General features: G+C 37.0%; 3 protein-coding genes across 8 annotated transcripts; 1 reads left to right on the forward strand and 2 right to left on the reverse strand.

Annotated features, from left to right (window-relative positions):
- Window positions 1-7007: 7007 nt before the first annotated feature.
- On the reverse strand, window positions 7008-8235 carry LOC121412765. Its single transcript, XM_041605527.1, has one exon. The coding sequence runs from the start codon at window positions 8065-8067 to the stop codon at window positions 7009-7011; it is 1059 nt and encodes a 352-aa protein (XP_041461461.1). The 5' UTR covers window positions 8068-8235; the 3' UTR covers window position 7008.
- A 7162-nt stretch (window positions 8236-15397) lies between these two features.
- On the forward strand, window positions 15398-19060 carry LOC121412766. The gene is made up of 3 exons (XM_041605528.1): window positions 15398-15943; window positions 17367-17657; window positions 18755-19060. Exons 1-3 carry the CDS (start codon window positions 15490-15492, stop codon window positions 18919-18921), a joined length of 912 nt encoding a protein of 303 aa, XP_041461462.1. The 5' UTR covers window positions 15398-15489; the 3' UTR covers window positions 18922-19060.
- A 1898-nt stretch (window positions 19061-20958) lies between these two features.
- Window positions 20959-25076, reverse strand: LOC121412767 (methyltransferase-like protein 27). 6 transcript variants are annotated; one of them, XM_041605534.1, is made up of 6 exons: window positions 24743-25076; window positions 23908-24050; window positions 23226-23348; window positions 22612-22750; window positions 22051-22155; window positions 20959-21368 (listed from the first exon to the last, which is right to left on the reverse strand). In XM_041605534.1, the coding sequence occupies exons 2-6, from the start codon at window positions 24028-24030 to the stop codon at window positions 21178-21180; spliced, it is 681 nt and encodes a 226-aa protein (XP_041461468.1). In that variant the 5' UTR covers window positions 24031-24050; window positions 24743-25076; the 3' UTR covers window positions 20959-21177. The 6 variants fall into 6 exon arrangements, with proteins under 6 accessions (XP_041461468.1, XP_041461463.1, XP_041461469.1 ...); XM_041605529.1 differs by having other exon boundaries at window positions 23908-24064; window positions 24743-25073; XM_041605535.1 differs by having other exon boundaries at window positions 22051-22143; window positions 23908-24064; window positions 24743-25064.
- Window positions 25077-26205: the final 1129 nt, after the last annotated feature.

Below are 26205 nucleotides of genomic sequence, written 5' to 3' on the forward strand. Positions count from 1 at the left end.
ATATAATACATGTCTGAACAATAAGTCAATGTCTATTAAAACACACTCTTATACAGGTATGTTTTCAGGTTGCCCTTCGAAGGTAGTCACTGAAGTCTGGGTTTTCAAACTGTGAGGGAGAGAATTCCACAGGCTAGGCCCTGCATGAGCAAAGGTCCGCTCCCCGCATGATTTCTTGGCAACTGGAAATTGTAAGAGATTAGATGATGAGGATCGTAAATTTCTTGAGGGTTGGTAATTATGCATCAAAGACCTATTGTAACTGGGGGAAGATCCATTGACTATATGAAAAATCAAAAGAAGGATTGAAGATAATGCAGCATTGATGCAACTCAAATATATAAATAATGATATTGTATCTATATATATATATATATATATATATATATATATATAAATTTCCTCGAAAGAAGTTACATTTTGTACAGTTGCCCATTAGAGATGGTCGATCTTGCACCCCCACCCCCTCAAGTCCATATGTTTGGTTACAATTTACACTATTTATGATTAGTATGATAAGATATATATGTAGACCATTCATTAGGTCTATCGTGGCTTTAAACCTTGCCAATTTTTATTTTTAATACATATAATTGTTCTGTAGAATATATGTGACCATTCACCTGAAAACCTAATAAAGATAGAGTAAAAATGAATGTTGAAATATTTGACATAACATAGGAAAGCAGAACCTAAACCTTGACATAATGTATAACTCTAATTGGTAAGATATATACTCCATATTGACTAATCATATACATGTATACATGATTATATATATTCTTTGAAGCACAAACAATTTATATAAGCTAATTGTATGGGCTCTTATTTCATTTCAGAGCACCATATTTGTTGAAGGATTTGAGGTGAATGGGCACGTCTACACTTAAAGCTTGTGTATAGTTTTGGTAAATCCACCAAAATGCACCTATCACTATTCCAATTCATTGCTAGCTAATATGAATGGATATGCCCTATAACAGTTATGATGTGGAGGATATGAAATGAAAATGTGTTTTACAGAATGAATTTTGCGATTTTACATGGAAATTTAACTTGATCGGGTCACCCGATCAAATTAAAATATCTGTGTGTTTTTGTCTTTCAATTAAATCCTATTCCAAATCATGGAATGGGCTGAAACTTTCAAGATATGTTCTTTGTCTGTAACTTTTGGATATCTACTCACTAAATTTATAAGATAAGTGCTTGAATGCCCATTTTTAAAATTTAAAACAAGATCGCCGAGAGAGGGCGCTATATATCCAAGATTTGAATAATTGAAATTTTCTCAGAGAAGTGCAGTTGGAAAAATATCTAACGGTCTCTACGCTTCAGTAAGACTGTCATATTAGATGATATTCGATTATCAATCACATTATTGACCCTTTACCAAAGCTATACACAGGCTTTAACCATGTTGGAAGAGTAATATGCTTTACATGTTTTCATGATATGAAGAGGACATGATTATCAATTCTTGATAAAATATATAGAATTAATATAGGCCTATGCTCTAAACTCATTGATCCGTCTTCTAAATTCAAGTTTAATCCAGACTCTGGTCTAAAGTTGTGGTTTCACTAGTGGAATGCCAGTTATGACATAAAATTGTAATAGTACAGTTTCAAACGATGATACTCATTCGACACTCAAGTCAATAGTTTTCTTCATCATTAACCCTATCTAGGCCAGGGGGGAGGGGGGGGGGCCTCGGAGGCCCCCCTCAACGAGTTGCGCGAAATTTTCGCCGCACAAAATTTGTTGACTGCGCTGCTCGCTGACTTTTTACATTCAAGTCTTTCAGCAACTTTTGAAACCAATTTTGCGTCACCCGGGTACGCGGTTCGGAAGTTGTGCAACGTTATGTAAGTGCATGTCAGGCTAAAAAATTGCTCAAAAACGTGATATTTCATGTACAAAGTCAACGTAAATTGTGTTTTCAACCAAAAATCATAAATGTATGATTATTTTTAGTTTTGCTGGCCTAAATATATGTATTTTATGCTGTTTATGATCTTAGAAGAGTCCCCAATGAATTTCATTGAAAAAACAATGAAAAACAAAAGGTCCAAAAAACACAGAAATACATAATTGCAAAAAAACAATATAATACATAAGAAATTGATCTGATATCACAATTTTTTCATGTACGCTTGCTAAGAACATCACAAAGAGTTTCTTTTTCAAAAATTAGAACATTTGGAGCTTTATTTATGGAGGTAGAGGAAAAAGTATGATTTCACATACTAATTACGCATAATTATGTAATAACGATTCGCATGAAATAGATTACTCTACAATTTTATAGATTATATCCCAGACAACCTGCATGCCAATTTTCGGCGCGATCGCGTGGTCGACGGCAGAGATCTCAAGGGGGGGGGGGCCTGGGAGACCCCCCCCCCCGGCCAAATGAACTCCCAAAATACCCTGGCCTAGATAGGGTTAAAGCAGGAGAAATGAGCACAGTATACATAAAAAAATACAATGTAATCAAATTAAGATATATTCAGCTTCCCTTAACTTTAGCATAGATTTAGACCATGTGTGGTTTGATTTAAACTGGACTTTAGATTTCGGGCCACTTTCATTAAAGGAGAATGAAACCTTTGGAACAACTAGGCTTGTGTAGAAACAGAAAAATCAAAGAATAAGAAAGTTTGAGAAAAATCGGTCAAATAGTGAGAAAGTTATGAGCATTTGAATATTGCAATCACTAATGCTATGGAGATCCTCACATTGGCAATGCAACAAGGATGTGTGATGTCACTGATGAACAACTTTCCCTTTGATGGACTATAAAATACCCTCAAAATGTCTCTTTTTGCTTTTTCTTATGGTGATGCAAACTCTTTATCCATGACGTATTCTTAAAAAATATATATTACATGCCCTCATGTAGAAAGAACAGTATGATTTATGGATCGATGTGATAAAAGAGGCAATTCAAGTGAAATATATACTAAAGTAATGGGGAGAGTTGTTCACAAGTGACATCACACATCTTTGTCACATTGCCAATTTGCTATCTCCTTAGCATTAGTGATCGCAATATTCAAATGCTCATAACTTTCTCATTATTTGTCCGATTTTTCTCAAACTTTCGTCGATCTGTTTCTTTGATTTTTCTGTTTCACACAAGCTATCTTGTTTCAATGGTTTCATTCTCCTTTAAAGAACTGCAGACAGATTGTATACTTTATACAGTCATGTATTTATCTGTTTACTGTGAATTAAGCTTTCTTTCAAAGATCATGTCATGAAAAGAAGTTTGATCATTTTTTCAAACTTCATTTTAATAATTCACTTTCAAGAAATAGGATGGTTGAATGTGACCCCGTTTTGTTTGTATTATAATATGTATATATTGAAAGTTTAAATTTTAATTGTTATTTTTGCAAACCATTTGACTGCAGTAATTTGTATTTTTTCGAATGCATGGCATTGTTTAAGTTTACACTTATATTTTGGGTACATTACCCAAGCACTTGGTCAAAGAAGAAATAAGTTGACCTGGGGGGTGTTTCACAAAGATTTAAGTATGACTTAGAGTCGCACATATATGTCTTGTTGCGTGCAGTATTAAAGGCATGACCGCTTTGGACAGATCATGCTATGAGGACAAGCACTACTGCAAATTGATTAATAAGATTGCGTGTTGCGTATCATCTACTCGTCTGCATTTAATTGTGACTCTGAGTTATACTAAAAGAAATTCCAGTAGTTGCAGTAAACACTGATTTCATGGAAAGTCTGTAAAACAAGGCTTAATTGTCAGTTTATCATCGAGGATCTAGATCTGGTACAATTACATTAACTGAACTTTTGTGAAATCTTGAAATCTACGCTGAAAAATGTTCACACTGAAGATCTCCAACACAGTTAAGCGCACGTGGGACAATGAATAATTATTTCTTAGAGCGTCGGGCCCGACGCTCTACCCGAATCCTGTGCTTATTTGCTGATTTCTCAGCAATTACACCATTTCTTCCAGAATCCTTTGGCACATGCGTTTTATTTATACAAACAGACACTTTGGTGGTCATTTAATTGGATTTTGTACGAACTCATTTTGATATCGTTACCAAAACTAGCATTTACCTTTAAATCTTTGTGAAATACCACCTGATTTTGTAAGAAGCGGGTCCAATAGACATGGTAGTGTAGAATGATACCAAAAAACCTCAAGTTTTGTTCCGTTTGATTTTAATAGGATGTTTATCTGCTAAGCAGCCTTCAATCCTGTACTATTGCATTTGAAACATATTTTTATTGTTTCGATCTAGTTTTCTAGTTACCAAAAAACCTCAAGTTCTTTTCCGTTTGATTTTAATAGGATGTTTATCTGCTAAGCAGCCTTCAATCCTGTACTATTGCATTTGAAACATATTTTTATTGTTTCGATCTAGTTTTCTAGTTACCAAAAAACCTCAAGTTTTGTTCCGTTTGATTTTAATAGGATGTTTATCTGCTAAGCAGCCTTCAATCCTGTACTATTGCATTTGAAACATATTTTTATTGTTTCGATCTAGTTTTCTCTTTATATTTGTTTGTGATCTTTTGCATTTTATGATTGGCTGCCAAGCAATTGCATGTTGGAAATGAAGTACAGTAATAGAATCTTACATTTTCTTGAAATGTTTTCTGCAAAAAGTTTCGAAATCAAAATGTTCCAATTTTGAATCAATTTTCATTAGCATGCATATGAAAATAGTATACAACTCGTACAAATGGCAATTAAGCTTGGTTATATATCCAAGACAAACTTGTCGCTATTAAAAGTGCCTTACTGGTTTTCAAGCGAATATTCTTATCTGAATAGAAATATGTTTGGTCGGATGTAGGACATGAATACTCACTCTTCTATTAATGGTATGGTCTTTGTAACTAAAAATCAAACTGTTTCAAATTGGATTAAATTCATTTTCTAAGGATTCAAAACAAGGGCAAATTGCATGAAAAATAACATCGATTGCAACTTATGTATCAATTGTTGTTACCATAGTAATCTTGGTCAGCAGCCAATCAGAATAAAGGTGAAGTTTTGTGTAATAGATCCAGACATAGGCATAGTGGAGAGGATTATGTGTATATATATATATATATATATATATATATATATCTTATTTTTATTTTTGGGGCGGGGACATCTATTGTTGCATCCAATTAAAAACAAAAGATAGTCCTCTAGTTTTCTGGGGACATCTATTGTTGCGTCCCCATTAAAAAAAATAGTCCTCTAGTTTTCTGGGGACATCTATTGTTGCGTCCCCATTAAAAACAAAAGATAGTCCTCTAGTTTTCTGGGGACATCTATTGTCGCGTCCCCATTAAAAACAAAAGATAGTCCTCTAGTTTTCTGGGGACATCTGTTGTTGCGTCCCCATTAAAAACAAAAGATAGTCCTAATTTTCTGGGGACATCTATTGTTGCGTCCCCATTAAAAACAAAAGATAGTCCTCTGCGCTGGTGCCCATGGAGCCACACTGTGTCACAGAAGATACACACAATCAACCTTGATCTTTTATGTCTTAGAGGGGGGTTAAATGTATGAGAGACATTAAAACATGAATCTGCAATTGCATATTGTAAACATGGGCCCTGTTTCACGAAGACTAAGAATTATACTAACTTTATGCCATGGAAATCTTGATTCTGATTGGCTTCTGAACCCTGTTACCATGGTAGTCCCATACTGGCAGTTACCATAGTCTTTTATGAAACAGTCCTCTGGACTGAACCTTATGGAGATAAATTAAATTTTAAATTAAATTTAAATTAAATTTAAATTTAAATTTCAATAAGGCGCATACAGCTGACTTGTGGGATTTTGAATATGGAATTGTTGATTTCAATGTCTGTAAAGTAAATATTCTAAATCATGCGCACTGTATGGAAAACTTACATGTGTAAATAGTTCTTTGTATAGCAAGACATACATAAATTGTCATAATAAAGTATAGAAGTATAAACAAAGGAGAGTTAACATGGTGCATTTGTTATGATTTTTAATAGAAATTCCATTTACAGAGTACTTAGAAATGTTTGTTGCAATGAACAAGGGTGTTGACAGAGTATTTGAGGTGGGGGCAGAGGCGGCGGAACATCAGACAAAGAAAGTGGAGAGGCACCTTTTGTCTGCCAGACAATAGGTGCCCCTCCAATTTCATTGTAGTTTCAAAATTTATTGATCAAAGTCCACACACATTTGATCATTTTCAATTTTACAGAACAAACACTAATGAGCCTGACGTTCCACCTCCTTGGGGGTGGGGTGGGGGGGGGTAATAAGGGTAGTAGAGTTACACAACCCAGGCCTTTTTTTTAAATACTTTTTTCTGTACTTTTTTTTCAATGCCCCCTGCAAACCCCTAGCCCCCCTAATGAAAAATGAAATGATTTGTGAAATATTGGTCTGTGAAATGTGATCCTTAGTGAATGGGGGGGGGGGGGGGTAGGAAGCTGGATGGGTTTGTGTTTTTATTGGTGTTCAAATTTACTGGAAACAATGTTAACTCATCATTGTGCATCATCAAATAACTTTATTTCTTCTTTCAAATATTGAAGATATCGGGAATAAGTTATGGTAACCAAAGTTAATCTCAGTCGTAAATTTTTCTTCCTTCTCTTTTGCGGAAAACATGAATTTGACGTGTTTGTGATTAATTTGAAACAGTTTACCTCCTTTCTCGTTTGCCGATTTTATTAGAGATTTATTCAAATTAGCTACTTGTTTATTATCTATTGTTTATACACACAGAAACACACACACACAAGTTTTGTCCATTATTTTGAATATCAATATAAAATTGTGATGTAGCCAATTTTGGAAATAACAGTGTGACATGAAAATATAATTTAGTTCTTGAATATAACAATGCTGTTAACCTGTTGAGTTACCCTCATTCTAGTATTTACCCGCTAGGCCCAATTCTGATTAAGAGAAATAATATATCACTCGATCCTATAGAGCAATAGTCTCTTGTTAAAAGAAAGACCACCGAGTCAGTATTTGGCGAGGTAGTCATCAATCCTTTTCGTCACCCGTTTATTCTCCTCTGCCTGTTTGATCTTACCAAAATATACCTTATCAGTTTCTCTTTCCATCATCGTCCGTCCTTCCAGCTTCTCGAAACCATCATCAGTCCTGGTATGTAAATGAAGGGATCCGTCGTCCATTGTAAAAGATGGTAAACGGTATGCCTCTCTGTTCGTAGAACGACCACCGCCATGCTCTCTTCGATCAGGCGTTCTCCATCCTCGCGATCGTTTTTTCGTTGATGACTCGTTGACCTTGCGATCAGGGCCAGCTGCGTTTTGCTCGTGTCGAGAATTTGGTCGTTTCTCGCCATTCTTTGCTGCCTCGGCTTGCTCCTCTCGCATTTTTCGCTGCTGTCTCCTCTTCATGAGGTTCATCGTGGATTCGACTGCAGCTTCGGGGTTCCTCGAATTGTTTCCGTGCTCAAGGGAGTCTTGGACCTTCCTCTGAAGTCGCCTGTAGACCGCCAACGCCCTTGTGGAGTCGAAAAGCCGCTCGGGGGAAAGGATGACGTCTGCCGTCCGATGTCCCGATGAATCCAACGGGTTTGGTCGCTGTTGTGTGGTTTCTTCTTTCTCTTTCACCACGGGGTCATCTTCGAAACGCACCCTTCTTTTAGAAGACACCCCGAGCGACCGACTCGAAGTGTTTCCGACTGGCGGAATCAGAGTCTGCGCGCGCGAAATCCCGGACGGCAACCCCAACAAGTCACCTTCACTTACGCTTCTGCGCATGCCCGGTTGACTTTCCGGCGATGCCAAGTTCCTCCTAATGGTTGACGAAATCGGAGCGCCAATTCTGTTTCCTCCTCCGCGCAGGTGAAATGGGATTGGGTCTGTTAATCTCGCGTTTCGCTGGTGCTCCAGTTCAACTTCGATCTTCCTTCTCTCGCGGAAGATCTGACTCATGGCAACGTTCTGCTGCCGAGTGAGAATGTCAATCTTGGAAGTGTATTTCTTCTCCAGGGCGATGTTCAAGAAGCGAAATTTCTCGGCTTCGGTTGACTTTCGCAGGCGAGCAGCCATGATGTTACCAAGGCAACCGCTTTTTGTTGGATTGTTATTCCTGAACCAACACAAAGTCTTGCTTACTATGTAACCGTTCGGTGATTCCTATTTACCTTTTCCCTCAGATATGTTTTCATTTCCCATGATCACAAATATTGCTGCATCACCGACACGAGTGTCGCTTGTGGCCAGCTGGATCGGTCAAAATAAAATAGAACATTCCATGAAATTTACAACTATTTAATATTTATAGATATATATTGACTTAATTTCCAAATTAATTCAGACATCAAACACATATTCAAGGAAAAAAAGTTTGACCAACTCTGCGAGTTAATTTTGGTAATCTATCAGCCTGTACATTGAATTTTATATATATAAAAAAGTAAGTTCCATAATCAATTTATAGGCCTATACATTTTATACTTGCTTTATGGTATGAGAAAGAAAAACGTAATTAAGAATGCCTAATTTAGAATAAATGTACTCTTAAAAAAAGATATTCAAGGAAAAAAAGTTTGACCAACTTTGCGAGTTAATTTTGGTAATCTATCAGCCTGTACATTGAATTTTATATATATAAAAAAGTAAGTTCCATAATCAATTTATAGGCCTATACATTTTATACTTGCTTTATGGTATGAGAAAGAAAAACGTAATTAAGAATGCCTAATTTAGAATAAATGTACTCTTAAAAAAAGATATTCAATGGTTACTTCATATTTTCCAAATCACTTCGAGTTATGTTCATTTTAGTATGGATATGACCATTAATTGATAGAACTTTATTTTTACTAGGCCTAAGTGCCCCAAACGTGTTTTTTCGATAGTAGTATTTCTATTCGTTATTTAGACTTTTCATAACAGTTTTTCAATCTTATAGAAAAATGTTACATGTCGTCAACTATACAGTCTTTTGATCTAAGCGTTCTCTACGCTTAGATTGCATTTTTGTAACATTTCTCAATCAGCAATAGTGTGAACACTTTGTCGAGTTAGTTTGCAAAAATGATCAAAATATTGACAATTTATGTCTGAAAAAACCTGACACTAATTATATTCGCTACCAAGACCTAAGAATTCTATTATTTTTACATTTTTATGAAGAAAATCAATAAAGTTTTATGAACTATACTACTTCTGCGTCTAGGATTTGATAATTCTATACATATAACCTTCTCCAAATCCACGGGATAGAATTTAAAAATTTTTGAGTCAGTCTGAAAAGGAATTGATCTAAATGTTGACAGCTAAATTAATTTCAAGTTACATACCTGATGTGAGTTTTGATGGATGAAATCCAATTCACGAGACAGTTCGACCATTAATTATTTTCCAGTAACCCGTCTCCAATCCATTAGATGTACGAGGGATTGTGATTTTTATGTCAAATACAATTGTAATTTTACCAAGTCCGATGTATGTCCAAGCCGAATCGCAGGCGTTGTCTCTAGGGTTACATAGATGAAATATACCAAGTATGCCAATTTTAAGGTTGTGTTTACATTGTCATTGTGCTCTAATCCAGTTCAGTTGATTGTTAAATATTGTTATGTCAATATAATTTTTTTAAATGTCTCGGGAGGAGGGGGTGGTAGTGAATCACTGTACACCCCACACTCACCCACATCCACACACACACACACCTCCCATACACCCTCTCTAACACACCCACACACACCCTAACGCACCCTCACACACGCGCAGACACCCTATTGTAATCTGACAATTGGTGACTCACAGTTAATCGCCTAAGCGAGGACGTGTGTTTAAATTGATTTTAATCGACTTATCAAGCTTGGCTAATTTCGGACATACACGCGCATATTCGCTAACCGGGGACGGTTCCTATATGCTCCACACACACACAACATGAGTTTAATTGGCCCACCAGGAACCTCTTACTGTATGAAACAGAAATGAAATGAGGAATTGATTATCATGATTATCTGGATCAAGACATCCCTAGTTGTATGACGTCCTCGGTTGATGGGTAAAATGTAGAAAAATGTCCCCAGAAGTAGGCCCTATATACGTCATTCAAACTTACACGGGGGCGCAATTTTTTTTTTCTTCAACTCATCATTTTGCAAACTGTGAAGCAAGAACAGACTAAATACACGATTGATTGATTGGTTGATAGATTGATTGATTGATTGATTGCTAGATTGATTGGTTGGTTGGTTGATTGGTTGGTCCATTGACAAATGTTTCAAGTTGTACATTAATGGGTTCGAATGGGTATTTTCGAGAGCAAACAGGAAAAAAATGGATTGCACAGCAAACACTGCCGCCACACTGCAAAAAAAGTTTGTGTTAAACTAGTGAACATAGAGGACCGCATCAGTTATTCTACTCCAGTGCTAATTTTTGATGTCGGTTCAACATCTATGAGTGTTATCGCAACACCAGGTTGGTACTTCTACACTCTTTGGTGTTATGTTCAATCTCTATAGGGTCTAATGTTTAACACCTCAGGGTGTGGTCCTCTAAGGACGCCAACTGGTGTAACTTTTAACACTTAAGTGTGTACAGTGCAGTGTTTTTCCTTATGTGTATAACTTTGTTTATTATAAAGATTTCGCACTCCACAAACAACCCTACATCTTTATGTCTTCCAATTGCAAATGGTTGAACCACCAGAAAAGGGTGATCACTAATTTCGCAAGCACTAGACACTCTAAAAATACGGAGTAAAATTTTATCCAATATTGGGTAGAAAGGCAACATGCATTTTTGCTGGGTAATTTTTTTTTACTCCATATTGGGCAAAATCATGTTTAAAGGGTAAATTTCAGCACAACATTCCGTAAACTCTACCAAAAAAATTGTATCTCTCAGTTACCCAACCAACATGCATATTCCCATTTTATCTGATATTGTGTAAATCTTTTAATTTTTGAGTGTATCAACATATTCCTATTCGTCAAAACAAGATCACCGACTACCTCTGGATTGACATCCTTGTGCCGGGGTGACAAATAAATGGTTTGATAAATCTATACTTTGGTGATGATACAAGCTCCTTGCTCCATTAGATTGGCAAACCTCACTTGATTGGCTGTCAGTATGCTCACGAAATCGGGCGCACTTGGACACCAGGAGTGAAAAAGATATATATCACTGTTTATTGGGAGATTTCCACAGCGAAAGAAAGAGAGAGAGACGAGAAGATTTCGTAGAAAATGGTATGATTTTTAAATATCTTCGTTTATTTATCAATCAATTAACTATATTGCAATTTCAATAGGCCTATGTCATTTTTGCGAAAAAAGTTGTATGAATAACAAGGTGTTTGTATTTAAAAAGAAGATTATCGAATAAAGATCATTTATATATTTAGAGAAAAAACTGTCAACTATTTAAAAGACGATATAATTGTACATGTTATATTGATCGCCTTTTTTTCTTTCCCGCTGTTTATTCTCGTTTGTAATGCTGGAGTTACTAAGGGTAATATGCGCTCGGCGCTCGAATTTTCAATCATTTATGATGAGCGTTTGTTTATGTGTATATTTTATTTTTCCCTTTTTTTACACCCTCTTTTTCATTTATGGAGAATTTTATCGACAATGTGAGACATCGTCTGATTTCCGGGTTTATATTCGTTGGATGTGCAGTTATATGTGAGTATTATTGCAGGTCCCTCTAAGCGACGCACCATCAGATAGATACCCGGGGGGGGGGGGGGGGGGCTGGAAGTTTGGGCTGATGGAATTTTTCTTTTTCCTTTCTTCTTTGAGTAAATTTTTTTTTCCTTATTCCATTTAGACATTTTTTTGCCCCGTTGAGATGATTTGTCAGTGGACCATTTTTTTTACTCTGAAGATGAGTCATTTTTTTGCTCATATAGCAAGTATTTTTTTTGGGGGGAGGGGATTTTAGAGCCCCCCCCCGGGTATCTAATGGTGCGCCCCCAATCATAATTCGATCTCAGGGCATGACCATGGGAAGCGGGGGTACAGGGGAACTAAAATGAGCTTCATTTTGGAGTGAAACCTTTTTATTCTTCGCTTCTCAAATTTACACTAGCACCCCCTGTAAACCCTAGGACCCTGTCTTACAGTACCCTAAATATTGTGTCCTGATTTCCCTTATACCCCTAAATAATGCATGAAATAATCAATTTTTTACGATTGATAGAAAAGTATAGGCCTACACCTTTCCACCTGCATTTGGCAAGTTTGTTTATCCTTTATCACTGTATGCGCGTGTACATCAAAATAATTAAAGCAGAACTGGGGCCGTTTCATAAAGCTGTTCATAAGTTAACAACGACTTTAACTACGACTGGTGATCCTTTCTTGTGGTAAATGATATTCCCCACTAATGTTAATTGGCGATTATTTTGCGCCTAAGAAAGTTTCACCAGTCGCTCTTAAATACGCTCTTAACTTACGAACAGCTTTATGAAACAGTAAAAACACCCATCAACTTTATTATAATATGGCCTAAATATCTGTATGCAAATTTCCTAGAGTAAACATCAGTCAGGCCCATTGACCATACTTTTTAATTATCATTTTACAGATCTTCACAATAACACACAAATAAAATGTAATCATTCATATAGAAGAAATATAGCATTGTCAAGTAATTATATCATGCACCGTTTTTCCGAAAAAACAGTATATGAATTATGAGCAAATGCGAACCAGTAGCCTTAAATCTGGCCAGATTCTTAACCCATAATTCAACATTCTGGTTATTGTAGTCTTGGAATATAGACTCACTTGAAAAATAACATTTTAACTCACTACTCTGTACATTCATACCGCAATGATTGTGTTACCAAGTAGCAAAGCATATTGACTTTCAAAACGAATTAGGTTCCTCACCAAATTTAATGCTAATTTACTCTCTGGATTTATAATAGCTATTTCAAAAGGTATATTTCAAGACTAACTATTTATAACACAGAGTCAATGAGAGACAATGCACATTAATTTCCAGTCCCCTTTTAAGATATGATTGTGTTGGTTCCAATTAGTGGCATAATGAGTCGAAAGATTTGAGGGGGCTCGATCTGGCGTATCGGGTAAAATTTTTCAAAACGTTCCATGTGAAGCAGAAAGCATAAATTTTGTTATTTTTATTCATACAAAACCCAAGTTTGTGATAGATTTTGACATAATTTTCAAAAAAATTATCTCTTATTTCACCTTTACCCTTCTTCTTTCCTTTTCCTATTTTTTTTTTCTTCTTCGTGATTTTTTTTTGGGGGGAGCAAGAACCCACGCCCCCATCTGTACGCCATTGTTCTCATTGCCATGTTTATTTTAATCATGGTCAATTGATTTACAGGTTGCCAAGGTAGCTGTGTTCAAACCAGCCATTTATGGGAGGCCCCGGATTGTGGGAATGCTGTTCAAAATATAGATGATGATGTCTTACGACTGGTCCCGAAGAAACGATTTTTGTCATCGGCAAAAATCGGCTGCACTCGACACTCGGTCGTCGTCTGTCAAATTCCCGGTAAGCCATCTATATTATGCGGGTGGAAACGAAAGTTACCGAAATAAGTGAAGAAAAACAATGATGCTGTTTTTATTTGTTTTTTTTTTTGTTTAATGCATGGATGAATTAAGGAAAGACGGAAGGTACCAAGTAATGAAGGAAAGAATGGAAGAATGAAATAAAGGAAGGAAGGAATGGAAGTATGACTGAATGAATGAAGGACTGCATGGAAGAATGAATGAATGACAGTTAGAAGGATTAAATAAAAACATGATCGAATGAAGGAAACTAAATGGGGTAAATTAAATGAAAGCAATAATTGATGAATGAGTTATACCTTGGTCATATATGCTCTACGGCGGCCGTACGGCGAGTCGAAAACAGTCGTTTTATTCATTTTTATTCAAACCACCTATATGTAGCTGGTACAAAAACGTTAAAACGGCCGTTTTCGACTCGCCGTACGGCCGCCGTAGAGCAAATGTGACCAAGGTATTAGCTACCGTGACGAAGATAAATACACATAATAGCCAAGCTGGTTTGTGATACTGTACATATTATGGTTTTGGAAAGAACTCTAACGTACAAGAAAGTTCTGCTATCGAGATGTAGAGACTTATTAACACACTTAATACATTAACCATGATATTACCATGAACAACACGAGTATAATTCTAAACATGCATAACATACACAAAGGTGAATAATTTTATCCTACGGTTATGCATTTTGAAAAAAAGGTTTTCCATAAAACATATGTTCGTAAATTATATTCCTGCAAAATTTTCACTTTTTGTTTCCTTTAACGTCTCAATTACAAATCAAAATGTCGTATCTCGTGAATGTTCAGAAATCAAACGATTGTTATGTATTCCCTTTACAGATTTCCTTAAAATTGCCCTTTCAACCACTACAACACTATATATATTGATGCGCATATTTTTTTTTATGATATCATCTGCCTTTTGTCGCTCCCTGACTTTATTCCCCCGCAGATTGTCTGTCAGACCCTTGTTTCCATGGAAACTGCATGGAGACGCTGGAAGGCTTTTCATGCCGCTGTCAAAATGATTGGACCGGGGACCGGTGTGAAATTGGTAATCAAAATCCATCTTCCTTCCATTGTGTTCAGAAATAAAAATTGCGTCCATACGAAAACGACACGAACTTGTTTCAATGCAAGCAACTCATCTTTGGTATTACCTTATTCGATCTAATACTTTTCTCTCTCTTTCACTCTTTCTTTCATTTTATCTTTTTCCCCAACGTCTGTCCCAGTTCTCAGTTATTTTAGATCAGTGATATGCTCACGATCTAAAGTAGATAGGAAGTCATTGTCATGGGCTGTCCATAATCCTCATTAAAGATTTGACGTGAGTGATATCTATACCTTGGGCTCATATTTTCAATTCTATATGCCATGTCCAAAATCACATGAACATTAAAAGAGGCGTTTTCGTATATAATGTTTATATCTTGCTATAATTTTTTTAGATTTTTAGTCACACGATGTTGCTAGACAATGTTATATTCTTTGCAGCATACCGTTTAGTAATTTCTGGATTTGCAAGAGATCTCGTCTGAGACTCCAAACAAGATTTTAAATTCAAATAATCGCATTCATACCTAGAAAGACAGAATGTGATGCGACAAAGGTATGATATTCAAAACAGGTGAAAAATAATACATCGCCTTTTCCATTTCCTTTTTCTTAACATGAGCATAAATCGTTATTTTAATGAAAATCTTAAATTCCAGGTGCATTAGCGATCGAATGATTAGCAGTGTCTAATCTATTTATAAAAAAACGCCAATAAAGCAATAGCCCTTAACCTTATGGGTATTATTCAAACAAACCAAGCGCATCTCCAGAAGTTACCAATCTCTCCTTGTTTTATTGTCGTTGAAATTCTGGACCCATTCTACTGGACTGGAGGGGGGGGGGGCGTTAACTATTTCCAAGAATGCAATGAACGATTAAAGATGGTGACTAATTATTTTCATTACACAGAAGTGTATACACCAATAACAAAGGTAAGCAACCTGACGACCACACCGGAAGTAGGCCTATCTACTTTGACCCCACGTGGTCGGGAAGAAACCTCAAGTCAGTTCACAATGACGATTGATATAGTAGAAGGGAGTGGTGCATCCGAAGCGAGCCTGGTCACAACTGCAGAAAAAGCCACTGTTTATCGAGGAGAAGTTGGTGCCTCTGCGAGTACTCAAGAGGACCTTGCAACAACCGCTGCAACGGAAGATGCCACTGACCCGTCCACAACCAAGTCCGTTGACGGAGCTGACCCAGGAGAGACTACAACCTCGGAAGCAGTGACCTCACGGGACACGTCTTCACCTCCATCATTACCTCCTTCTACCAGTCATGTTATCACCACGACTGCATCCCAGAAATCCGAGAGTTGTTCGCTGGATCCAGGTAAGACATGTAAGACACAGACCAATGTTGAGTAGGGATCCCCGGTTATTGCTGGTCGAGAGACCCCCCCCCCCCGGCTGACACCATAACTAATCCGAAATACTAATTACTCTAACTTGAGATCCGTATACTTAATTCATACGACCATATTTAGCTAATTTCATTATGTCTCCATTTTTTTCCAAAAAAATATACCAACGTAAAAATTATGAACTCGTGACTTCCCCTTCATGTTTAACCATAATCATAATAACGATGATACATACCTCTATATCCCAACTACATTATGTAAAACGTTCAAGTTGGATCAAGATCTACCGAAGGAATACTGATGATGATGGTAGCTATGGTGGTGGTGGTGGTGATGATGATGATGGTGATGAATATGATGATGATGATGATGAAGTCATGTTAAACAAAATCAGGATCAATTCAATGACTCTCCTTTGAGGGTATTATTTTCTCGATCAGTACACCTCCATTATCATTTGCTCCATTAAAGGACAAGTCCACTCCAACAAAAACTTGATTTGAATAAAAAGAGGAAAATTTAACAAGCATAAAACTGAAAGTTTCATAAAAATCGGATGTAAAATAAGAAATTTATGGCATTTTAAATTTTCGCTTATTTTCAACAAAATAGTTAAATGAACGAGCCAGTTACATCCTAATGAGAGAGTTGATGACATCACTCACTCACTATTTCTTCTGTAATTTATTATATGAAATATTAATTTTTTTTTTCTCGTCATTGTCATGTGAAATGAAGTTTCATTCATCACTGAACACATGGAATTCCATTATTTTAACATTTTGTGCTTCAGACAAGGAGGTCCTAATCGTCGTCAAATTCGTAAAAATTGAAATATTGTATAATTCAAACAATAAAAAACAAAAGAAATAGTGAGTGAGTAACATCATCGACTCTCTCACTTTGATGTAACTTGCTCGTTCACATAACTATTTTGTTGAAAATAAGTGAAACTTTGAAATGTCATAATTTTCGTATTTTACATCCGATTTTAATGAAATTTTCAGCATTGCGCTTGTCTGATTTTTCTCTATTGATTCAAATCAACATTTTTCTAAGGTGGACTTGACCTTTAAGGGTTGACACGACATTTGCTCTGGCGATAATTGCTCCGGGATTAAATTCGTATAAAATATAGGGTTGGGGTTGAAATAGGGTTTTATGGTAGGTTTGTGGACTGGTTTAGGATAGGGCGTACCCAGGGTTGAAGTTGGTAATTCGATTAGTGAGTGGATTTGAGAGCGGGGCAAATGTGGTAGAACCCATATAGGACCCTATACTAGGGAGACATTAGTTGTATGAAATGATTACTTTTCAACAGTCGTTTTAATGTGATTAAAACACTGAAGTTGTTGTGGTATTGGTGGTTGTTTTTTTTTCTGTTTGATCAAGTTTCATCTTGCCCCACGGGATGGATCACAGAAAGTGACGAGATCAATAAATGCTACAAACTGATCGAGACGAAAGCAATCTGGACAGCCTCGAGTCAAGCGTGCTGCGAGCTCTCCTCCTCAATGCTCGTCATCGATTCGTACGACGAAGTCAAATTCATCGAAGAAACCTTTGGCTTCGAGGGTGATGTCGATACGTGGTTGGGATGCATCGAAGACGACACTGGCCTGTGGTCGTGCACAAATTCGGCATCCACATGGGATCGTGACGGGGATCAGTCGGGCTATTGGCGTAAGTTTGAACTCGCCGTACAGGCAATTTGAAATTTCACGTCGGTTCGCGAAGAAAATCAGTCGGGGTATTCACGGGGTGGCATGACATTTCCTCCGGCGACAATTGCTCGCGTGGAAAATCTGCTCATTAAGCCAAACATAAAACCCAACCTCCAAAGCTAATAAACCCTACAAACCTTATCTTTACATTATTCTGAAATCTGAAAAAAAAAATATCATTACAATTTTAACTCCAACTCTATTCCATCGGAGATATTAAGACAGGAGAGCAATTGTCGCTTGAGTTTGTCTTTGTCTATCAAATTTCAAGTGGGTTATTTTGTGAAACATAAGCTGGAGTGCGCCCCCTATTGTCTAACTACATGGTCGGGGCAACCATGATTTTTTTTAGGTGATTTAAAAAAACAAAAGGGTAAATGAGGGGAAAAGGAAGAAAAAAGACGGGTGGGTTATGAAAAAAGTGTGTGGTGAAAAGATGCTTAATTCCAGTATTCATGTGTTCGTCTGTGTATTGTACATGACGTCTCGGTGGTTAAGAAATCAATAAATGAAATGAAATGAAAGAAATAACCTGTAGATAAAGAGTTTTCAAAAGAATATTCATTCTCATTTTATTTTGTTACAGGTTAATCTAAAGATAAAGAGTTTTAAAAAAGAATAGGCATATTTATCCTGATTTTATTTTGTTTCAGGTTCCTGTCAAATCACACCAAATAAAGTCCTGACACAATTTTCTATTTGGGATAGCCATGGTGTAAAGTGGTTCTGACTCTCGCCTTGTAATCAGAGGGTCGTGTGTTCGAATCCCACTGCAGCCCAGCGTCCTTTGTCAAGGCGTCAATCCACACTCTGCCACTCCCCACCCAGGTGGCTACCCGGTGGGAAGTGAAAGTCACTGTAGCTCCTTGGCGACTGGTTCGAATACTCCCCAGGGAGTGGATGATGTGCATACGTTGTGTGCGGGAATGACTGATTAAATCCGATGACCCGGGTGATAATAAATCTGTAAGCGCTTATTCGTACAGCGTATGTCTTAATAAGCACATTATTTACCAGCCTATAACTATAATTAATATTCATTCTTTCTCCTGATAGGCTGGGGAGAAGGTTGGCCAGAGGAAGACACCGCTGGCCCCCGCTGTCTCTTTATCGAACTCTCTGACGATTCTGACTGGAAAGATACAGACTGCAACGAGTCCTACCGAGCGATATGTCAGAAGGTCCTCTCACCAGCTCAATCATCCGAAGAGGAGAAAGGATAAAAAGAATATAATGATGGCAAAGATGAAGATGACTGAGCTTGGAATCCTCTTTGGATAATCAGTTAAAGTAATCTAAAAATTTCAAGTACATTCGGCGTCTGGAGTTAGATATTTCAGGCCTGATATCAAATCTAAAATTATTATATTCACACAATTGTGAAAATTAAGAATACGCGTTGAATAGAATTGTGAATAGAACTAAATCAAATCATAATATTTCTTGAAATATATTATCTTACCTATTACAATATTGTTTTTCTGCATTATAACTTGAGAAATACATTTGGGCAAATTATATTGTTCCCTTTATTAGTGATCCCTACTTAAAAACATTTTACTTTTCCTTTAGGATATCCGTATTAAACCAATTATTCGAATGTATTTCGTTACGTAGCACATACGAATTTTAGTATTATCAAAACTCAAAATTTAGAATTAGGTTTACTTGGCAAGGTGGCTTCAGCAAGATTATATAAATTGCCTCAATAATTGATGCGTGTCTCAATATACCGCAAACTCGAATACACATGAGTCAGTGTCTTCTGTACAGTAAAACATTCAATAGAGAGTTTTCGCATTTGCTACGGGGAAATTCTCTACAACGCATTGATTCCTTTCAAAATGCAATTAAAATCACAATGGAGAGCTGAGGGGTTATTATCAAAAGTTGGTGGACTGGGACAATAGATCATCCGAAGATTTGCACCGCACAAACAATTGCAAATATCATGTCGTTGTCCAGAGTCAAGAGATTCCGATGCTGTCCCGGTCCACCAACTTTCGACAAAAGCCTCTCAGCTCTCCATTGTGATTTGACTTGCATTTGCAAAGGAATTGGTGGGTTGGAGAAAGTGCCTCCGTTGTAAACGCGAAAAGTCCGGATTGCTGTAACTTGGTTAGATAGCGAAATAAAAAGACTTACAAGAATCGGGCGTTTACGCACCGCGATATACGGCGGATTCCAGAACACAGTAAAAATGTATTGAAAATACCCGGCCAATGACAATGAACAGCTAGGAGGTCTTTGTCGAGAATTGGTGAAATTGAAAAGCAGCTTCGTTCTAAGTTTGGAGCTGACGGAAAATTGCAAATATATGATTTGATTTATTTATTTCCATATTCCAAAAACAAAAGTATATACAAGTGTAATCATTTTTTTCTCAGCACAAATGACATAATGAAAAACATATGCATACATACATTCTAACAATATACTTGACATTTATTCATACCTGATAATGTTTTTTTAATGATTTAAAACAAATAGCAGAAAAAAATATATATATTCATATATCGACACGATACATTTTGGAATGTGGGAGACCTCCATCTTAAGCTTAGAGCTTGAAATTGATAAAAGGCCTCGTCTGTCGTTTGCCCAGCGTCTAGGGCAACATCAATTTTTGATTCACCAATTTTCGACAAAGATTCTTGGTAGTTCATTGTCATTAAAGGCATGCTTTCCTATGTTCTCGAATCTATCATAATAATAATAATAATAATCCGCTTTTATATAGCGCTTAATACATCGGAACGACGTGTCTAAGCGATGTACAGATATATTATTACCCGGTCATCGGATTCAATCAGTCATTCCCGCACACAATGTGTGCACATCCTCCACTCCCTGGGGAGTATTCCAGTCAGTCGCCTGTGAGGCGCACACAGTACTGGACAAGCTACAATGACTTTCACATCCTACCGGGTACCCATTCAGCACCTGGGTCGAGAGTGGCAAAATGTGGATTAACGCCTTGCCAAAGGACGCCATGCAGACCGCGGTGGGATTCGAACACATGACCCTCTGTTTACAAGGCGAGAGTCAGAACCACTACACCACGGCTCCACCACGGCTCCTCTATCGTGCTTCGCGACGCGTCGTTAAGCCAAGACTCCCTACACTCTAAAAAAAAGGTTTTCCCAATATTGGGTTAAATGGAAAATGCAAGTTGGTTGGGTAAAAGATACCCAATATTTTGTAAATGTTACGTAATATTGCTTTGAAATAGCCCAATGTGGGGTTAAAAAAATACCCAGCAAACACGCATGTTCTCTTTCTACCCAATATTGGCTACAATTTTTACTCAGTGTTTCTAGAGTGTAGGCCTAATGTGTCAGAATAAACGTTGATTTATTGCTCTTCCCTTGAAATACCGCTGAACGGACCTTATTAATTAGAATAATAAGAAATAGGTGCGTTAAAAGTTCACTTGTCATGGTTACCATGGTTACTGGAGTCCACTATATGGTTTACCATTAGTTCTTTTTGTAAGTCAGGACTATTCCTGTCACATCCTCGGTAGCAAATCCAAAGTAATCGTCGAATTCCTGGTAGGAAAATTCTTGCAAGACTCCGGTGTCCACGTAATGTTTCAGCGTGCTCTTGACCCGGTAGCTGTCTGTCTCGTTCAGGGACGCCTTCCGGGTCGATATCACCATGAATCCACCTTAAAAAAATGGTTGAAAATTGATTAGAAATATGTGAATTGTTTCGTAATATTTTCTGTTATTTTCTTTAGCTAGATTGATTAAAGTCACGTCCCATGTATTGATAGAAAAAAGAAAGGTGTGGAGCGTTGTTGCCCAGTGGATTTGTTAGCGGGCTTTGAAACAGATGGTCATGGGTTCAAATCCCAGCCATGGCGTAGTTTCCTTCAGCAAGAAATTAATCCACATTTTGCTGCACTCAACCCAGGTGAGGTGAATGGGAACCTGGCGGGAATTTATTCCTTGAAATGCCGAGCGCGTAAAAGCTGCTTGAGCTACAGCCAGGGTAATAATATCCAAATCCTTTGGAAGTGCATAGAGACGTTATTTATAATGCGTTATGCATTGGCGGCGGAAGTAAAAAAAAATTAAGGGGGGTCTACCTGAAATTTTGTGATGGAGACATGTAAAAAAAATGACAAGCAAAAAAAAAAGGTCATCAACTAAAAATTTAGGGGGACCTGCCCCCGCCCCCCCCCCCCCCGTCCGCCATTCTTCAAAAGGGTACATGTAATCGGTTGATGAAATTTTTCCAACCAAAATAAGTGGTAAAATCAACAAAAATTCTGGCACGTTTCAATAAGCGGTAATTATAAGGAATATGAATGATTCCAATTTCAATAAAAATCAAATGATAGTTACCTGGTCTTAAAAGACGTATCAGTTCAGGGATATCGTTTTGATCACAATGACCTGGTTGAAATGTTCCACTGCTTACTAGTGCGTCAAAATGGCCTGTAAGAAGATTTAAAATATTGGGGGCGGGGTTACTTTGTACCCACTGGATAGACGAAATTCAATTCACAAATCATATCTTCACCATGCTTCCCAATTTATGATAACATCGGTCACATCATTAATTATGATGTTTGGGGTGCATCAAACGGAATACTTATAGGTTTCAGACAGGTACACAGAGAATAGAATAAAAAAATAAACATGGGTTTTTTTCACATCAAGAGTGATTTAGAAATACTGCTCTCTTTTCAATCCCATTAACTCCACTAAGAATAATACACAACCATCATCATTAATAAACAAATAAATGGATAAAAATAAAATAATCAATAGATAAATCAATCAATCAATTATTAAATAAAGAAATAAGTAATAAATAAACGAATGGATGAATAAATAAATATAAATGAATGCATAAATGAATAAATAAATAAATTAATTAATTAATGAAAAATAAAATCCTACCATCGTTAAAACTTAGAGGGGAATCTGGTCTTGCCACGCCCTGAATGACGGTCGCATAGCAACCCTTTGACCTTGCTACGTCACACGACCTTTCCGATGGGTCCAGGCCGTAGAGGTTGCTATAACCTTCCTTGTTAAGCTGAAATATTAATAATCCATGCAGAAATGAAAATGATTTGATGGATCAAGTGACGAATGAATGAAAGGAAGAAAAAAAATCATAAAGACGTGATGTAGAATGAATGAATAAAAAATGAATCAATGACTGACTGAACAACTGAATGAGTGAATGAATGAATGAAAGAATAAATCAATCAATCAATTAATGAAAGAATCAATGAATGAATTAATAAATAAGTGAATACAAAATTTCCAAAGAAATTATATCGAACATGTATCTTCTTTGTTTTTCAAGCTTGTGATACAATGCATCTAGATAATATACGGTACTTTATATTTATATTTCAACACCTAAGTTACATACATTAGACGCACTTCAGCCCTATTTACAGAGTATGAAGTTCTAATCAGGATATTCAAAATATCAACTTACCAAAACAGATTTTATCGAGAATTTGTCGAATTATTTGACAATAATGACAATCTTTACTAACCAATTCACCAAGCATTCCAGTGCCGCATCCAACATCTAGAATTAAAGAGTCCTTGCTCGTCAGTACTTCGCATACCCTTCGGCAAGCTCCGGCTGGCGCCGAATAACCGACGAACTTTGAATGCTGCAGGGAGTGAAAGTGAACGGTCTCTGGCTTATATTCTTAAATTATTTTTTTTAATTTATGCATTTTCATTTCAGAAGATGGTGATATAAATGTTCCACGCTCCCGTGAGGTAAATGGGTTTCATGAAGCAGGTGGGTAATTCATAAAGCTGTTCGTAAGAACGACTTTGCGAACGACTGGTGAACCTTTCTGTCATTATGTATACGCGCTATAAGTAATCACCAATGAACATTTAATGTGAATATCATTTACCACGTACAAGAAAGGATCACCTGTCGTTCTTAAGGTCTTTCTTAACTTACTGACAGCCTTATGAAACGACCCCGACATTATTTTTTAAAGCGCCTTAGCTAGGGCAAGAAGACCTATAAGACCGATTTTTGTTTCTCACTTGCGTATGATAGAATTATACATGCATCCAAGGATTCCAAGACCTGCTTTTTCATGACCATTTTACTTTTGTTTTCCCCCCCTTTGTTTTTCTTTTTCCTCCCCCCCCCCCTCCCGAGTGATCATCGCCTATAATTCCTAGGCGCCGCCCTTACGTCTTTATTACCTCGTCATAAGTTGCAGCCAATTCGTCGTACCTCTCTACAACCTTCTGAGGATCTCCGCTAACCGGTCGGGCTTTCGTGAGTTCTCGGTAGTGCATCGCGAGCTCTTCGGAATTCTTCGCCATCTCTCGTGTGTTTTATATTGCTTCAGGAAAGAATCTAAGGAGAAAGGGGGATCCGTTCGAGATATTTGTCTTGTGCATTTTTTTTTACATCCCAGGGCACATGAAAAATATTTAAAAAGGAGGTTATAGTACTGTTTTCATTTGATGTTTGGAAGTTCGATCTCTTAATATTCGTATAATTAAAAAAAAACCAAAGCAGGCTTAAAGTTAAAAGTGCTACCCCATCCCTTCCCCTAAATAGATAAAAGAAATATATGAAAATAAAAAGATGATGGGTTGTACATCATCTACAATGCTTCAAAGTTGGAAATCGGAACTCGAGGAAAGGAAAGGGGAGGGCTGGAGGGAGAGAGGAGGGGGGGGGGGGGGGTAGAATAGAGGGATAGAACAAGACAGATCGAGATAGGGAGAGGGCGGAGTAGAGGGGGGGGGGGGGCAAGGGGAGTATGAGAGAGGGGAAAAGGGGTTGAGAGGAAGGAAGGACTTGGAAGACAGTGAAAAAAAATGTGTTTTACTCAGAAAACAATGTAGCTTACCTTACCTTACATTTACCTGATCTAATCAGTAATTACTCTCTATTATACAACTCAGAAAGCTAATAGAAAGGTCATCAGACTCCTTGATTGATATAAAATCGCCGGTTGAAACTGAGCTTGAGGTATCTGGTCATACAGATCTCTTCAGTGAAATAATCGGGAAATAATCTAACTACTTGTGTTACGTCCATGTAGGAAATCCTTTTGCATGGTGTACCCCTTCGATTGATGTAATGGTATTGAGAATATTCACTAGTTCATTCACATCACCTTAGAAAGATTTTGTCTCGGTCTTAGTCCAAGTTTGAATTCAAACAATGCACAAACGGATACCGAAATCCATAATCACATACTCTCGTGTGCACTAAGTGTTGGTATTCAGCTCTGTACCGAGATATTCATATCGAATGGGTCGGCAAGGAATAGAAATGAACTTGTATTTATACAGCCGTATATACCTTTGCCCTCACCGCACGAGTCGGTTACTGCCAAATCCGATGTCATCAATTGTGACGTCATCGTTCAGCTCTACTCGGCTACATTCACCTTGACTATGCCTATGCACCAGAAAAAAAATTAGACAATCAAATGTTTACAATGTCTATTCGGAATTTGACTGTTTTTTGTCTTTAAAGTGTGCTTACTCATCCATGATCCACTGACCCATCTTATTTTACCAGCGAAGCGATGTATTTCCGTTTTATATAGCGGGCCTGGGTATAAAACCTCACTTCTATCATGTTTATAAGTTATATACCCTTGATCCATCATTCTCTTATTCCTCCCTTTATTCCGAATACTAGGCTTTAGGCGAAAATACGAATCCTGTATTCATTATCAATATTTTAACACCACCCCTCCCCCATTCCATTCGTCTTCAATATAATGTAGGCCTATCCCATCCATATCCAGTCTATCGCCCCATCCCACTCCCCATGCCATGATGTTTTCCACGCTTACAATTCTTTTTATTTTATTTTATGATTATTTCTCTCTCTTACGAATATCTTCATATTCCATCATCTCCATGATCATTTTTCATTTTATTTGTTGACCAATGAATGTTCATTAAATCGATTAAATCAACACAATCAATTAAATAAACATGTCTAGAGAAAGAGGTGCTTAATTTTCACAAAGTAAACAAAATTACATAAATTATAATTAATAAAAAAAACAATGACGAAATATATTTACTAAAATCGTAATAAAGCGATAATAATGATAATCTTGCAGTATATTCAGAATTCAATTTATAAAAAAACATGCAGCATACCAAATGAAAATGATTTGAGAAAAGAAACAGGAGCTCATTCAACCACTGACGTGTTCCAAGCGGTGGACTTAATTTCTGAAGGGGGTGTGATATATTTTTTCATCCCCGAAACTTGAATCGTATAAGACGTCACGGATTTACGCTTATGTGATCAATATTCTCTCAAAATTTAGCCATGTTTAAATAACTTTTTTTATTCCTGTTGGCAAGTGCGCTGACTTGCCTTTCATTGATGTAATTTTTCATATGTTAATCACCATGATCACCCCTCTCTATTCCTTCACCCCCCCCCCCTCTCTCTCTTACCCCATTCGATACTGTTCTCTTGTTACTAACATATATGTCAAAATAAAAACCATGGTG

The sequence above is a fragment of the Lytechinus variegatus genome, chromosome 4 (assembly GCF_018143015.1).
Source record: "Lytechinus variegatus isolate NC3 chromosome 4, Lvar_3.0, whole genome shotgun sequence".
NCBI classification, from domain to species: Eukaryota; Metazoa; Echinodermata; class Echinoidea; order Temnopleuroida; family Toxopneustidae; genus Lytechinus; species Lytechinus variegatus.

Excerpts from the sequence above, each read along its gene's own strand:
- LOC121412765 (XM_041605527.1), bottom strand. The coding sequence starts at position 8,067 with ATGGCTGCTCGCCTGCGAAAGTCAACCGAAGCCGAGAAATTTCGCTTC.
- LOC121412766 (XM_041605528.1), top strand. The coding sequence starts at position 15,490 with ATGGTGACTAATTATTTTCATTACACAGAAGTGTATACACCAATAACA. Across the intron at positions 15,944-17,366 it reads GAGTTGTTCGCTGGATCCAG|TTTCATCTTGCCCCACGGGA; the intron begins GTAAGACATGTA and ends TGTTTGATCAAG. Across the intron at positions 17,658-18,754 it reads GGATCAGTCGGGCTATTGGC|GCTGGGGAGAAGGTTGGCCA; the intron begins GTAAGTTTGAAC and ends TTCTCCTGATAG.
- LOC121412767 (XM_041605534.1), bottom strand. The coding sequence starts at position 24,030 with ATGGCGAAGAATTCCGAAGAGCTCGCGATGCACTACCGAGAACTCACG. Across the intron at positions 22,156-22,611 it reads CCCTCTAAGTTTTAACGATG|ATCTTCTTACAGGCCATTTT; the intron begins GTAGGATTTTAT and ends CCAATATTTTAA. Across the intron at positions 21,369-22,050 it reads GATACGTCTTTTAAGACCAG|GTGGATTCATGGTGATATCG; the intron begins GTAACTATCATT and ends CATTTTTTTAAG.